This window comes from Oryctolagus cuniculus, chromosome 9 (assembly GCF_964237555.1).
Source record: "Oryctolagus cuniculus chromosome 9, mOryCun1.1, whole genome shotgun sequence".
NCBI lineage: Eukaryota > Metazoa > Chordata > Mammalia > Lagomorpha > Leporidae > Oryctolagus > Oryctolagus cuniculus.
In genome coordinates, this window is record NC_091440.1 from 91,365,042 (window position 1) to 91,381,124 (window position 16,083).

At 50.8% G+C, this 16,083-nt stretch overlaps 1 protein-coding gene across 1 annotated transcript in view; it reads right to left on the bottom strand.

The window, feature by feature from the left end:
• Window positions 1–409: 409 nt before the first annotated feature.
• CRYL1 (crystallin lambda 1) overlaps window positions 410–16,083 on the bottom strand; it is a 121,866-nt gene continuing 106,192 nt past the window's right edge. Inside the window, 3 exon segments of the mRNA NM_001082278.1 lie at window positions 410–919; window positions 1,233–1,339; window positions 10,459–10,564. Of these exon segments, the coding sequence (NP_001075747.1) occupies window positions 806–919; window positions 1,233–1,339; window positions 10,459–10,564 (327 nt within the window). The 3' untranslated portion in view covers window positions 410–805.

A 16,083-nucleotide genomic window follows, 5' to 3' on the forward strand; every position in this document is an offset into this window, starting at 1 on the left:
CCATCTGGTGAGTGAACCAATGCATGAAAGATCTTTCTCTCCTTGTCTCTCCTCTTTCTCTGTCACTCTACCTTTTCTTATTTTTTAAAGATTTATTTATTTACTTGAAAGTCAGAGTTACACAGAGAGAGAAGAAAAGGCAGAGAGAGAGGTCTTCCATCCACTGGTTCACTCCCCAGTTGGCCACAACAGCCGGAGCTGCGCCAATCCAAAGCCAGGAGCTTCGTCCAGGTCTCCCACACAGGTGCAGGGGCCCAAGGACTTGGACCATCTTCTACTGCTTTCCCAGGCCATAGCAGAGAGCTAGACCGGAATTGGAACAGCTTTATACACTATACCACAGTGCCAGCCTCTGCCTTTTCAATAGACAAAATAAATCTTAAAAAAAAAAATCAGAAGCAACATCTTTAAAGCATCAAAAACTTTTATTCAGAATAGGCATTAGTGAGATGAAGGTGGAAGACTAATAAATGTGGTGGGGCCACAGAGCACTCAGAGATAGGAGAATAACCGCAAAAATATCCTGCTGCAGATCAAAATAAAATGAAACTCTATGCCGTACCATGGGCTGTGAGATGCAGTCATATGTAATCACACCAGAAAATCTTCAAACCATTCGCCCATGTGGCGGAAAATCCAGACTCAAAACCCAAGTGCTACTGTGATACCCAGCCACCACCCTCCATTATGAGCCTTCACGCAGGCACCCTCAGGCTTCCATGGTTGTGGAGACGTCAGATTAAGTGCTGGTCATTTTCCCAGTAGGGCTTCCACTGGCAGGAGTGGTAAGAGCACCCCAAGAAGTTTACTGGGGCTGCATCTGCCTTTTCAGCTTGGCCAGTCTCTTGAGGCACTCGTCCCTCCACTCCCTCCTGGCAGCCAAGTGCTCCGGGTCTGCGGGCACCTTCTTGCACATGGCCTGGAGCAGAGTCAGGAGCAAAAGAGAAGCACACAGAGGAAACAGTCAGGGGTGTGAGTCGTGTTCCTGTCTATGCCAGCTGCCCACCAACCGCTTCCAAAGACCAGGGACGTCAAGGAGGGGAACCCTTCAAGGAACACAAGCTTTTGGAATCTTTAGAGAATTCCGGTCCTAGACACACGTCTAGGTCACATTGTATGATGGTCTCCTGGTGACCGTGGACAAAGTGAGGGAAAAAGAACCAGAGAGACCGGGTGCCAGGGTCCCAGGGATGCCTAACGCCCCCGCGGCAGGGATGAGGGAGTGTGCACACCTGGTTAACCTTCTCCACCGTGGCGCCGGAAAACTCAGGAATGGACCCGAAAGACTTCAGGACCCGTTTCATGCCTTCACTGTATCTGTCGCAGTAGCTTAACATACCTGAAATGTACAAAAACAAGAAGCCACAACATCAGCAAGGACACTGAGAACTTTCAAACTAAGTGTGCTGGCCCAGAGGCTTCGACCCTGGGGGTCAGATTCGTGACATTCTCTTTCTGCTGCTGATAAAAGACCTGGAGGGGGTGGGCGGGGGACAGAGGAGGGAGGTGAGGGAGGACCCTGCTGCAGGGCCGCCACCCACTGCCTGCCCAACATCACAGGAAATCCTAACTTCCGCCAACAGCATCTCCTTCAACAACTGGCTGGGATGTTTTTCTAAGAACCAAAGTACCTGTCACTCAAGTCACTCTTCTAGGAATTCCAGGTGCTGCTCTCCCCGCGTGTTTACAGGGTGGCAGGTCCCTAAACAGAGGTTGCTAAAGCTCTGGACAGGTGGGCTGGAATCCAGGCACACCCTGTGCCCTGATGCAGGCATCCCCAGGGAAGCCCGTGGTGGAGCAGCACGTGAAAAGGAGGCTCAGCAAAGCAGACACACAACCCCCTGCACGCAGCCTGGGGCCATGCGGGGTTGAAGCAAAGAGCAGGAGACACAAAGCACAGAGGAACGCACACACGCCCAGCCCCACGCCTGCCCCGGCCCGCCCGGCTCTGCAGACCCTGGCTCTGGCCCATTTCCAACATTTTTGGAAGCCAGCAGAATAACTCAGCAGTGGGTCATTTGGGTTAAAAAGATAACAAAGGAAAAAGTAAAACTGCAGACTCTGCTAAAAATCCCAGAGCTTGGCTCTTCCCTCTACCCCACAAAAACTGTGTGTGGTCAGTTTAAAATAAAAATGATCAGTGCTGCTCACTTAGAAAAAAAAGAGCACAATAAATTACTCCATTCAGGCTTAGTCTTTTTTGACCTACATGGACACGGAACCCTGCAATCACCGGGCTTCAGCTCTGCCCCACTTTCCTTCTCCCCCAGTGTGTTAGAGCTCCCCGAGAAGGGCAAGTTTCTGGAAGGATAAAAAGTTCAAGTGCACCGACTTTTCTGATGTTAGCACCTGCAATTAAGCAGCAGACAAAAGTTATAAAAGAAGGGATTTCATGTCGTGTCACATGTGAACTTGGCAACTCAGAATTCTAGAAGGTTCCCTAAATGTGCCAGCGCTGTTCAGTCATCCCAGATGGCTTGGCACTGCTAGAGAATGGAAAGCAACCTATACACTTACCTCTTTTCAACAAAGAAGTGCCTACCTCACCTCTATCTTCTCAGGGCACCTCAAAACGTTTGTGGAAAGGAGTGGAATTAAAGGATAAGCTTATTGTGATGCCAACAAAACCACCCCTGAAATTCAGATAATGTGTACTATGTAAAAACTGCATGGATTCCAAAAAATGTCTTGCAACAAAACAAACTTGTAGCCCTTTGAATTTTTTGAAGTACCCTCATATTTATTCAAACTAAAGGTGATAACATCGAGACATAGTTTATCCTGCTGGAGGGGCAGAGACACAGGGAAAGTTGGAAATAAGCTGGAAAGATGCTGACCCTGAGGAAGCCAGGGAGTCACGTGGCTGCACACTGACCCCTGCAGTGAACATGGAGCTGCCCGGGGGCCACCTCAGCCGCCAACTCCATCTCCTCTCCCATGGGGGCAGCAATGCCACAGGACTCAACCCTGGCACAATTCACCTCTGGACACTTCACATCCTCTGGACAAGTGTGCATTCTTTACAGTCCCTGTACAGGCATGCACCTCCCAGGGGTTTTCTAGAACTTTCTTCTCCTATTGCCTTCTGTAGAATTTGTAAAGTTTTGTGTGGTTTTTTTTTTTTTTTTTTTTTTTTTTTTTTTTTTTTTTGATGATTTGAAAGGCAGAGTGAAGAGAGAGAGAGAGAGAGACAGAGAGACAGAGAGATCTTCCATCTGCTGCTTCACTTCGCAAATGGCTGTAATGGGCCAGGCTGAAGCCAGGAGGGAGGAAATCCATCCAGGTCTCGCACATGGATGGCAGGGGCCCAAGCACTTGGGCCATCTTCACTGCGTTCCCAGGCACATTAGCAGAGCTGGATTGGAAGCGCGGCAGCCAGGGCTCAAACCCGTGCTCCCAATACGTGATGCGGACAAAGCAGGTGGCAGCTTAACTTGCTGTGCCACAAACCAGCCCCAGAATTTGTAAAGTTTTAAAGGGATATTGATTTCTTCAAAATACGATAAAATATGGTCAAACTCTTCACAGTGCAATTCATCATTTCCCCACCTTTGTCAAGAAACCGATCAAAACCGCAGGCTTCCCCAATCTGAGAGCCCTGCTGTGACACACCTCCAGGCTCTCCCGGCACTGAGCCGTCTGCGCGGTCCAAGGCGGAGACATGAACAGCGCATGCTCAGAACAGGCTGTGCACGGCCTCGCGTCTCCAGGGCAGCCAACGCCTGTCAAGGCTCCCTGGATGCTCCCGACACAAGGAACGTACGGTGGGACTCACACGTGCACCGGGCCTCGTCATGTCCAAGGACCTCCCAGTGTGCGTCCGTTACTGCCGCGTGCAACATTCCCCTTCCACTTACATAGGGACAGAAGGGGGATTTTATTCTCTCTTCAGTAGTAAGTTTGGCTTCTCTATATAATGAGATAATTTATTGGTTCTTACTCTAAAATACCAATTTAATCAGAACACACGCACACACACAAAACACAACACACCTCCCTTGCAGCCCACTAGTCCACTCCTGCCCCAGATTCCCATCTCTGTTACCCTCCCTCTGTGTTCTTCTTTCTAGGTCTCCATACCCTCTGTTCCTTCAAGCTGTGTTCTTCCAAAACCCCTTAGACAGCTTAGCTTTGTAGAAGACTCTGAGTCCAGGCCGGCGCTGTGGCACAGCCGGTAAAGCCACCACCTGCAGTGTGGGCATCCCATGTGGGCGCCAGTTCAAATCCTGGCTACTCCACTTCCGATCCAGCTTTCTGCTATGGCCTTGGGAAAGCAATGGAAGATGGCTCAAGTCCTTGGGCCCCTGCACCCACATAGGGCACCCAGAGGAAGCTCCTGGCTTTGGATCGGTGGAGTTCCAGCTGTTACAGCCATTTGGGGAGTGAATCAGTGGATGGAAGATCTCTCACACTCACTCACACTCTCCCTCTCTCTGGCTTTCAAATAATAAATCAATCAATCTTAAAGAAAAGAAGGCCCTGAGCCCAATTTAGTAAAAGATGCTCATATAGAGAAAGAAAACAACAACATAGATGAAGCTTATCTTGCTGCCTTCCTCCTTGGGATCACTCAGCTGGGAGCCCCCAGGACGGCAGGGGGTTATCTCAACCAGACAGCAGCCCAGGTGCACAGGCACGGAGCCTTCCTCCCTGCTTATGGAGCTGGCACAGGAGGTGGCTTCAGCCCCACCCAGGGACAGCCCACGGGGTGTTCCCTTTCCTGGGGCCGGAGATGCTACAACAGTTCTACAGCAAAACTGTCCCAGCCTGCGCTGCTTGCGCATGTCTCCCCCTTGTACTTGGGAGTCTTTGGGGAGGGCCTAAAGCAGAAGCCGGAAAACCCAGAAGAGCGGTAAATTAAACAAACAAGACGAAAGTCTGAATAAATATAGCGTGGCGACACGGGTGAAGTCTGCGGCAGCCGGCCAGCGAGGGGGCTTCCGTTGGGCTCAATGCTCAAGCCACCCCCACAAGGGGGCGGATGTTGTTACCCCTATTCTACATATGGGGAAACCACGGAGGCACAGACCTTACATACTTGCCCAAGGCCATCCAGCTAGGGGGTGGGTGACACAGGCTGTGGACTCAGCCAATTGGCTTAAAGGGCCAGAACCCCACCATCCTGTGAGCTTGCCCCTTGTGCATACAGCTCTTGAAAAGGAGGCAGAAGGCAAAGTCAGCATGCTGGCCTTCTGTTTCTCAGGTCTGTTTTACTGGATTAAAAACAAATCCTAAAATATCTGCACTGGTTCTAGATAAATGGTGGCTTTAACTGGAGTGGCTGGCTTTATGGAAATAATACCAGAAAACAAGAAAAATTCTCCCAGCTCCAATCTTGATATAGTCTAGGGAACACTGTAGAATAACCAATACTGCCACTGGCTCCCAACCAGATCTTAGAGCTGTCTCCCTCTGCTCTTCGGAATGCTCTGAAGTTGAAAGCTACATCCGTCCACCATGATCCTATTAAGCCAATTAAGTTTTCTTATCACATCTGCTTTGTTTGAAAAATTGTTATGGGCCTCCTTCCTGTCTGCCACCTTATTTGGTCCCTGAGTTTCTGGTTTCGTTGGCTTCTGTTCTGTGTGTTTGAGGGTCAAAGCCGTTCTCAGTTTTCGCCCTATCACCTTCTCACGATAGCTCAATTATCGTATTTTTCTCAGGAAAGAAAAAGAAGCGAGACATGGTGATGATCAGGCAGTGTTGTCTCCACACAATTTAGATACTTAAATACGGTCACCACTTTTGAGGTTCTGGGTGAGAAAAGATTAAAAACTAGCCAACATTTTATTTTATTTGAATTTGAGAGGCCCAGAGAAAGAGACAGACAGACAAGAGCTCAGAAAGAGACAGACAGACAAGAGCTCCGTTTGCTGGTTCATTCTCCAAATGCTTGCAACAGCCAGGGCCAGAGCTGGGAGCCAGGAATTCAATCTCCCACGTGCATGGCAGGAACCCATCACAACCGCCTCCCAGGGTGCACACATCGGCATGGAGCTGGAGTCAGCAGTTGGAGCCAGGCATTGAACCCAGGTCCTCCAATATGGAGTACGGGTGTCTTAACTGGCAGCGTAACCACTGGCTAAACACATGCCTCTGAGGCTTTATTTTAATGACACTTCAAAACTCTTCACCGGTCTGAGTAAATTCTTTACGTGTCCTTCCTGTGTTCACGGAGTCTCCTCCCACAAAACTAACATCCTGGTGCAAGCAGAGGGCCCCTCCTCCCCGCAGTTCCTCTTAGCACAGTGCAAGTCAGTTAGCAGACTGAATTTGCGTGGCACACACAGCCAAGCCACTCACGAAACCCCAGTGCATCTGCTGGCTGTGAGAACATGTCCAGCAAAACCGCCTTGAATGATGCCTTGGAAAGGTCACTTCATTCATCAGTGAGGTGAAAATGGACTGCAGCAACACCAGACCATCGTGGAATTCAAGAACTGAAGGCAAACAGACTCCGAGAGGCCACCTACTGCGACGCCCACATCCGCTGGCAGGCAGTCAGCCACCCTGCCTCTGCCCACCCACTCAATGGACATGAGCTCTTTTTTTTTTTTTTTTTTTTTTTGACAGGCAGAGTGGACAGTGAGAGAGAGAGACAGAGAGAAAGGTCTTCCTTTGCTGTTGGTTCACCCTCCAATGGCCGCCGCGGCCGGCGCGCTGCGGCTGGCGCAGCGCGCTGATCCGATGGCAGGAGCCAGGAGCCAGGTGCTTTTCCTGGTCTCCCATGGGGTGCAGGGCCCAAGCACCTGGGCCATCCTCCACTGCACTCCCTGGCCACAGCAGAGAGCTGGCCTGGAAGAGGGGCAACCGGGACAGAATCCGACGCCCCAACAGGGACTAGAACCCGGTGTGCCGGTGCCGCTAGGCGGAGGATTAGCCTAGTGAGCCGCGGCGCCGGCCTGACATGAGCTCTTGTTACTAGAAAGTTCCTCATGTCATGTGTTGAGCCCAAACCTGTCTGCCTGCCATTTCCAGTCTGGTTCTGCCCCCACAAAAGACATGAATCTCACACACTCTCACACACACACTACCGTAGTCACTTCTTTCTAGATAAGCCCCAGTTTCTCAATATCCTTTGTGAAATGTAGACTGTGGCAATGCAGACAATACTCCCTTTCTCTTTCTAGATCATGGCAGGGGCTAGCGCTGTGACATGGCAGGAAAAACTGCCACCTTCAATGCCCACATTCCTTGTGAGCAATGGTTCACGTCCCGGCTGCTCACTTCCAATCCTGCTCCTGGCTAATGTGCTTGGGAAAAGCAGCAGAAGATGGCCCAAGTGCTTGGACACCTGCTACCCATGTGGGAGACCTGGAAGAAGCTCCCGGATCCTGGCTTTGGTTTGGCACAGCACCAGCCATTGTGGCCATCTAGGGAGTGAAACAGCAGATGAAAGATCTCTGTTTCTCCCTCTCCATAAATCTGACTTTCAAATAAATAATCTTTAAAAAAAAAAAGTTCATGGCAAACACATATTATAAAAAACTATAGAGTGGGGCTGGCACTGTGGTGTAGTGGGTAAAGCCACCGCCTGCAGTGCCAGAATACCCTTATGGAGCTGGTTCGAGCCCCAGCTGCTCCACTTTCGATCCAGCTCTCTGCTATGGCCTGGGAAAGCAGTGGAAAATGGCCTAAGTCCTTGGGCCTCTGCACCCGCCTGGGAGACCCAAAAGAAGCTCCTGGCTCCTGGCTTCACATCAGCCCAGCTCTGGCCATTGCAGTCATTGGGGAGTGAACTGGCAGATGGAAGACCTCTCTCCCTCCCTCTCTCCCCTTCTGCCCCTCTCCCCCTCATCTCTCTCTGCCTCTCTGCCTCTCTCTCTCTGCCTCTTACTTTAACTCTGACTTTCAAATAAATAAATAACTCTTAAAAACAAAACTATGGGGGTCAGAACTGTGGCACAGCGGGTTAATGCCCCAGCCTGCAGCACTGGCATCCCATATGGGCACTGGTTTGAGTCCCAGCTGCTCCACTTCCAATCCAGCTCCCTGCTGATGTGCTTGGGAAAGCAACTGAGGATGGCCCAAGTACTTGGGCTCCTGCACCTACATGGGAGACCCAAAAGAAGCTCTTAGCTCTTGGCTTCAGATCAGCCCAGCTCCAGCCATTGTGACCACTTGGGGAGTGAACCAGCAGATGGAAGATCTCTCTTTCTGTCCCTACCTCTCTCTAAAACTCTTTCAAATAAAATAAAAATAAATATTTCAAAAAAACTATCCATTGATTTCAAGATATTTTGCATCAAAAATAATCATTCTTTATGGTCCAAATCCTTGGGCCCCTGTACCCATGTGGGAGACTCACAGGTATCTCCTGGTTCCTGGCTTCAGATTGGCCCAGCTCCAGCTGTTGTGGCCATTTGAGGAGTGAACTAGCAGATGGAGTCTCTCTCTCTCTTTCTCTGTAACTCTTTCAAATAAACTTTAAAAAACCTTTTAATTCCATTTTCCACAAAGGTTTTGGAGTATCCTCATGTTTTATAAGTTAGTTACATTATTAAAGTCATACGTGGTAATTGCAGAAATCTATGACAACACAGGAAAGCGAACAGATGAGTTACTTATGCTTTCAACAGCAAGAGACAGCCAGGAATCATAACATCTAGGTGACGTCTTGCCAGAATTTTATACGTAGCTTCTTAAATTTATTTAATTATCAAATTAAATAGGTTTTGCTAGCTGATGCCTCTTTTTGCATCATCTGCGATCTGGCTGGTGGAGTTCTATCCTTGGAAGCGTCTCATCCTTGTTGAGCTATCTTTCCTTTTGCAGTCAGCTCCCAGGACAAGGGTGTGTCAATGAGGCCCTGCAGCAGCTCCTGTGCAGGTGAGGAGCCTGCTCCCCACTCCCTGGCCTCTGGGAGGGGAACCGAGGGTCCAGAAAAGCACACGCAGAAGTTACTCCTGTTTAGGCAGGAGATGGACCCTGCACAGGTTCCTGGGGTAGGTGTGCACTCCCAGCTCTACGTTCCCGTTTGCCTTTGCAAATAATTTCATCATCATTTCTCTTCCTACAGGCTGGCTGCCACACAGCAAGGTCTCCAACCATCACTGCCTCTCCCTGTGCCACACAGAGCTGCAGTTCACAGATTCCATGTGCGTTGATGGTAGTCCCCCTTGCCCATGGTTCTGTGTTCCGTGGTTCAGTTACTTGCAGTCCATCCTGCTCCAAGATTCAAATGCCAAATTCCAGATATAACTAATCTTTATTATAGTATGCTGCTATAATTATTTATTTCATCATTGTTGTTTTAAATTTCTTACTGCACTTAATTTATAAATTAAACTTTACCATAAATATTGATGAGAATACTGCAAGATGTCTGTGGAAAAATGTACATTTTTTTTTTAAAGATTTTAATCTATTTGAGAGGTAGAGCTACAGACAGTGAGAGGGAGAGACAGAGAGAAAGGTCTTCCCTCTGTTGGTTCACTCCCCAAATGGGTGTAATGGTCAGAGCTGCGCTGATCCGAAGCAAGGAGCCAGGAGCCTCCTCCTGGTCTCCCATGCGGGTGCAGGGGCCCAAAGACCTGGGCCATCCCCCACTGCTCTCCCAGGCCTTGGCAGAGTTATACCGGAAGAGGAGCAGCTGGGACCAGAACAGGTGCCCATATAGGATGCCGGCACCGCAGGCAGAGGATTAACCCACTGCGCCTCGGCACCAGCCCTGGAAAAATGTATTTCAATAAAGATCGGGGGCCAGCATTATAGCATAGTAGGAAAAGCTGCTGCCTGTGATGTGGGCATCTATATGGGCACCAGTTTGTGTCCCAGCTGCTCCACTTCTGATTCAGCTCTCTGTTAATGACCTGGGAAAAGCAGTGGCAGATGGCCAAGTGCTTGGGCTCCTGCAGCCACGTGGGAGACCCAGATGAAGCTCCTGGCTTCTGGCTTTGGCCTGGCTCATTCCTGGCCATTGAGGCCATTGGCAGACTAAACCAACAGATGAAAGACCTCTCTCTGTCTCTCCCTCTCTCTAACTCTTTCAGGTAAATAAAAATAAATCCTTATAAAATAAAAATTTGTTTTTGCACAAAAAATCTTGAAATCCATGCTTATGAGGGGTCTTCAAAAACTTCATGGGGAAATGTGCATTATGAAAGAAATATGCGGGCAGTCCAAGATTTTATTGTGCCAGAATAAGCTTATCTTTTAATTCCATTGTCCCACGAACTTTCTGAAGTACTTTCACACATGTAGGAAAAGACATAGCACACCTAGGATTCTGTACTATCCATGGTTCCGGGGATCCACTGGGGGTCTTGGAATGGATCTCCCACAAATAAGGGGGAACTGCTGTACCTCTTAGCACAGAGTGCTCTATACCCCAGCCCACGTCTGAATTACCAGGACTGGCCATCGTCTCCTACAGATGCTAGAAGAAAAGGCAAGATCTGACAAAACCCGCAGAAACACCGCACAGCGCCGATGTCCCGTCCTAGTGCCGATGCCCACCTTCGGCATTGAGGTGCATGGTCTCCAGGGGTCCGATGAACGCGTACCGCATGCCCAGGCCATCCGACATGACAAGGTCCAGGTCGCTGGGGGACACGATTCCTTCCTACACAAAGAGAACAGGGCAGACACATGAGTTCTCTGCAAAGGTGGTTTCCTAACTTCCTAGCTTTTTTAGGAAGTTGGAGTCTTCGGAGTCCCAACATGCTCTCCAGAGCACTAGCACAGGATTTTGATCGAATTGTGCACGACAAAGCATTCACAGCTAAGCAGGCCCGGAGAGGAGATGGTTCTGTGAAATGGTCACACTTCCCACTCCTGCCTGTACCCCTTGCCTGGGACCCAATTCCCTTCCATCCTCCTGTGCCCACCACCACTTGCCTCCCCATCCCTACCCAGCGACCCATAGGCCACCTGCAGCGGAAGGCAGGAGGGGACCAGCAGCAAGGGGAGTGGAGGTGGTGGGCAAGAAGAGCCACCTGGATCTTTGCCCAGGATCTGCAGGAAGAAGTGGGAGTGAGCAGAGCACCAGCAAAATTACCAGCAAGGGCTCTCTCCAGGCTCTCCCGGCCGGCTGGCAAGTCTGGCCTTGCACGGCTTTTAACGAGTACGTGACAAATGACATTCTCTGATGAAATGTAGCCTGGGACCACGGGCCAACGTAAGCCAAGGCAGGGCCCGTGGATGGAAACTGTGGAGCAGGGGCAGGTGGCTCTGTGCGCAGGCTCCTTGTCAAGGCAGCCATCTGTGCTCCTTGGCTGGTTCTTCAAACAGCCGCTGTCCCACACAGCTCTGGGAAAGAGGTAGGTTTCTGGCAATGAAACGTCAGTGAGAGGTGGTAACTTACTGTCCAGCTCGCCCCATCGGAGGGCCTTGTCAGCTTGGGGTTCTGACCCTCAGGAGAGGAAACAGGAGGGCAGCCGTCGCTGGTGAGACCGCTGGCCCTGCTGTGCGACCTGCTGCCTCAACTCTCCTCTCCTGAGCCCCGGCTTTGTGGATGGTGCTGTGGGGACTGAGGCAGGCCTCGCTGGGGCACCGAAGCCAGCGCCCCCATCGGCAGCAGTGGTATCCCCAGACCCCACTGCATGGCTCCAAGTACCCTTGGAGATCAGCTCCCAGCAGACGGGGCTTCCGCACCCTGTGCTCTCAGCACGTCTTCTGCCTTCCCCTGAAAAGGCCCCCCGGTGTCTTACTGTGCAGAAAAACCCTACAGGAGAGCTCTGAGGTGTCCCCATGGCCCCGTGGCCCACAGAGAGATGCCCTCTGCCCTCCAGGTAGCCCCAGGAGCCTGTCCTGGACCAACGGGACTTCCCAATTCCAACACCAAAGGCAGCCAAAGAGGTCACCCTCCACATGGAGAGAAAAGAGGGGTCCGTGACCCTCCACCTCCACCCCTCCATGACACCTCAGCTGCTGAGCAGCCACCTCCTAGTCCATCCAGAGAGAACCCTGTGAGGAAGGGGGTGCCAGAGCGAGGAGCCAAGACCAAGTTGAAGGCAGAGCCCTGCCCCGGGGGAGGGGCTAGTGTGGCCTGTCTGGGCAGCTGGGTGTTGAGGAACCACTCTCCATTTAGTTTGGTGTGTGTGCGAGACATAATCGCGAGCACCCCCCCCCCCACCCCCAACAATAATTACAGAGCAAGCCCTGGAACCACCACACCCAGCCTCTTCCCTCCTTCCTGGAGGTAAACATCCCGACATGTGTCATCACCTCCTCTCTCTTTCAGGGACAGGCCATTCACGTTCACGGTCCTCAGCAGCCGGAGCCGCTGCTTGCCCGTCCCTTGTCTTCTCGTCCCAGGAGCCACGTGGTACGTGAGTGTCTCGACACTATGTTCTCTGTGACACCCCTCTGCTGTGTGTGGCTGTGGCTGGGCTGTTCTGGCAGAGGTATTAAAAGTTTACGTTTCCATCTGACTGTTCAAAAACAGATGTTTTTTTCTGGTGTGCGGCTCCTGCACGCTGGGAGATTCGTGAACCTTCTCCAGGTGCTGTGGGAAGACAAGTGCTGGGGCTCACAGCAAGCCGTCTTCCCTCTTCTGCTGCACTGCAAGGCGGCTGCACCTTACTCACTCACCATGGGTGCAAGGGCACCCAGCCCCCCAGCCCTGGGTGTGAGCACCAAGCACTCAGCGCTACTCTGCAGGGTGTGAGGGCATCGCCTTGGGTTTCTATTCTAAATCCTCCTGCGACCTGTTCATTTGGACTGCTAAGGACAGCAAATTAATTTATTCCATTCACTCCAATGCCAACAAGCATCACCCCCTTCCTGTTCTAACAGCAAAGCTGTAAGGGAGGGAGGCATATCACAGAGGAACTAATCTACAGAGGCCCCCCAGGGAATGCTCAGAGCCATCAGGAAACCCACGTGGAAGCACAGGAGTTCCACCCATCCCCCTTAACCCCACTCCTCCTCTGAGGGCAGGGAGGGCTGCTCTAGTTCTCTCCAGGCAGCCTGATGGCCTTGGCTGCTCCTCTCTACACCCCCTGGGCTCTGGAATGCTGTACAAGGCAGCCAGGCAGGGGCCCTGCAGACTCTCCCTCATCCTGGGTTTCCAGATCAACATTCCCAACAGCCCGAGTTTCCATCCTAGCATTCACACTGTGCAGGACGCAAACAGGGAAGCCATCCACACTTGCAATGCTATTTGACTTGGCTCTTTCCTTCTGAAATTGGGCTTAAGTATTTTTAGAGCTGATTTTAAAAAAGATTTCAAAACATCTAAAGCAGAGGTAGGCATTTGGAGCAGCAATTAAGAAGTCGCTTGCAACACCCAAGACCCATAAAAGAGTCCCAGCTCCACTTCTGAAGCCAGCTCCTACTAAAGTGCACCAGGGGAGGCAGCAGGTAGTGGGTCAAGTGCTTGGGTCCCTGCCATCCACATGGGAGACCCAGATGGAGTTCCACACTCCTGGCTTTGCCCTGGCCTAGCCCCAGCTATTATACACATGTGGGGAGTAAAGAAGTAGATGGAAGCTCTCTCTCTCTCTGCTTGTCAAGTGAAATGAAAATAAATATTTTAAGAAGTGCAATGACTGACAATAAATGCTTTTCAAAAAATACCTAGAAGGTGACCACCCGTGAGAGTCTGATTCCTGAGCTCCGCCTGTGCTAACCGCACCTGGGGACAGGCCGTCTCTCATTTCACCAGCCAAGGGACATGCTTGGACACTTCTGCACTCTGCTTTCTGTCTGTCTGGACCTTCTCAAGTGTATTTCTCAGGGCTTGAGTTTTTGCCAGGAAGCTAAATCTAGAGAAAGCAAGCGGCCACGGTCACTCAGGAGAGGGGCTCTCGGCGCTGCAGGCAGACGTGTGTTTCTCCCTGCTGCTGTGGGCACTGACCCACAGCCTTCGTGCTTAGCAAACGGTGATGCGCCAGGTGCTTAATGCTGCTGTGGAGCCCAATTCCACCCACGGCCTCCATCTCTGTGATCTCCCATTAGCGTGACAATTACAATAAGCAATTGTGCTGGGAGAATTAGCGCTCTGTGGCAACAGGCCTGGTAAGTGATTCCTTGGAGAGAGAGGGTGTGTGACACGGCTCTGTGGAGACTGGAACCCTACTCCAGTCTGGTGTTTTTGTGGTTTAGTTAACACTTGTAGCCATCAGCATGTTCTCCACTTTGTGGTAAAATTCTCAAGTCACACATATTAAGAAAAACCCGAAGTGGCCAAAAGTTTCTTAAAAAAAAAAAACATGCAAAGTAATGAATGCCGAGATCACTGTTAATTCAAAACCCAGTTTCTGCACCATGTCCTGAAAACTTACTGGGTTAGGAGAGCCCAGACAGAGTAAAAGGAATCGCATTCATTGGAAAACTTCTTGCCTCTGCTTTCTTCAGGTAAAATCTGAGACTTGGAACTCAGCCTATGGTACAGCAAGTTAGGCAGGGTTAAGCAGCCACCTGCCTTGCCGGCATCATTTTAATTTTTTGACAGGCAGAGTGGACAGTGAGAGAGAGAGAGAGAGACAGAGAGAAAGGTCTTCCTTTTTCCTTTGGTTCACCCCCCAATGGCCGCTGTGGCAGGTGCACCACGCTGAACCGATGGCAGGAGCCAGGTGTTTCTCCTGGTCTCCCTTGCGAGTGCAGGGCCCAAGCACTTGGGCCATCCTCCACTGTCTTCCCGGGCCAAAGCAGAGAGCTGGACTGGAAGAGGAGCAACCGGGACAGAATCTGGTGCCCCGACCGGGACTAGAACCCGGTGTGCCGGTGCCGCAGGTGGAGGATTAGCCTATTAAGCCATGGCGCCAGCCCAGGATCATTTTCTTATTCACTCTGAGTACTTCCTTTGCATGTTCTAATGTCATTTTTTTTAAATCATTTTTTTTCCTGCCATCTTTCCTTGTCCAATTCTTTACTAACTCCTAGCTTTTGTTCTTCCATTTGGCTTTGCTCTACATTTCCCCATATGGAAATGGTCCTAAGTTTTCAAGGTTTTCACATACAAATACTCATCCAGCTGAAACCACCCAGGAAGGTAGATGAAGTTCTAGTCTCTAAGTCCTCTCTGCTCTCCTCGATCTGAGTGGAGAAAGAGCAGAAAGGAAGGGCTTCCACTCAGGTCCGTGTGACAGCATGGGGTGCAACAGTGACAATAGGAGGACATGGTCATCCTCAGTTGTCAATTATTATTTTAACTGTCCATATTTACGGAGTATGGTGTAATCACTCAATGCACACACACAACCTGTAAACACTTGGCACCTTCTCTGTGCAATAAGAAACTGCATCCAAAGCAGGAGCACAGAGGGCCTGACCCAACCACCACCACCCACGCCACCTGCCAGGGGGAAGGTGGGGCGGACGGGAGAGCTTAATAAGGAGAAAATCAAGGACTGCTAGGTGCTGCCCCACCATTACTCACAGGCTTGTGGCCGGGTTTGTGAGCCCCAGGCCCCCTGACTATGCCTGCTGGCTTTCCTGGAAGCGGAACACAGACATTCCTGCAGAATGAACTGGGCAGGCTTTGCTAACCCTAGGAGAGTTGGCGGAACACGGCATTCACCTGATGCAACAGGACCTTGACTCAGACCCGTAACACGCCCGTCCTGCCCAGAGCCTCCAGTAGGGACAGACAACGAGAGACTCCAGGCGGCCCCTGCCTCTCAGGCCAGTAGGAAGCAGCCCCACACCTTGCAGGCAGTGGGTGGCCACTCCCAGCACTGAGTCTGTGAGGAGCCCCCAGAAGAAGGCACTGAATACAAAGGGACTCACTGAGGTATCAAGAAACCTAAAACTACTTAAAACAACTCCCAACAGAGGAAAAATGAGATTAAAAAATCAATTAAGGGGCCGGCACTGTGGCATAGCAGGTAAAGCCAACACCTGCAGCACTGGTATCCCATAGCGGCACTGGTTCAAGTCCCAGCTGCTCCACTTCCCATCCAGTTCTCTGCTAATGTGCTTGAGAAAGCAGCAGAAGATGGCCCAAGTGCTTGGGCCCCTGCACCTGTGTGGGAAACCCAGAAGAAGCTCCTGACTCCTGGCTTCAGATTGGCCCAGCCCTGGCCATAGCAGCCATTTGGGGAGTGAGCCAGCGGATGGAAGACCTCTCTTTCTCTTTGTAACTCTCCCTTTCAAAAAAAAAAATACATAAATCTTTTTTAAAAAAAATCAATTAAA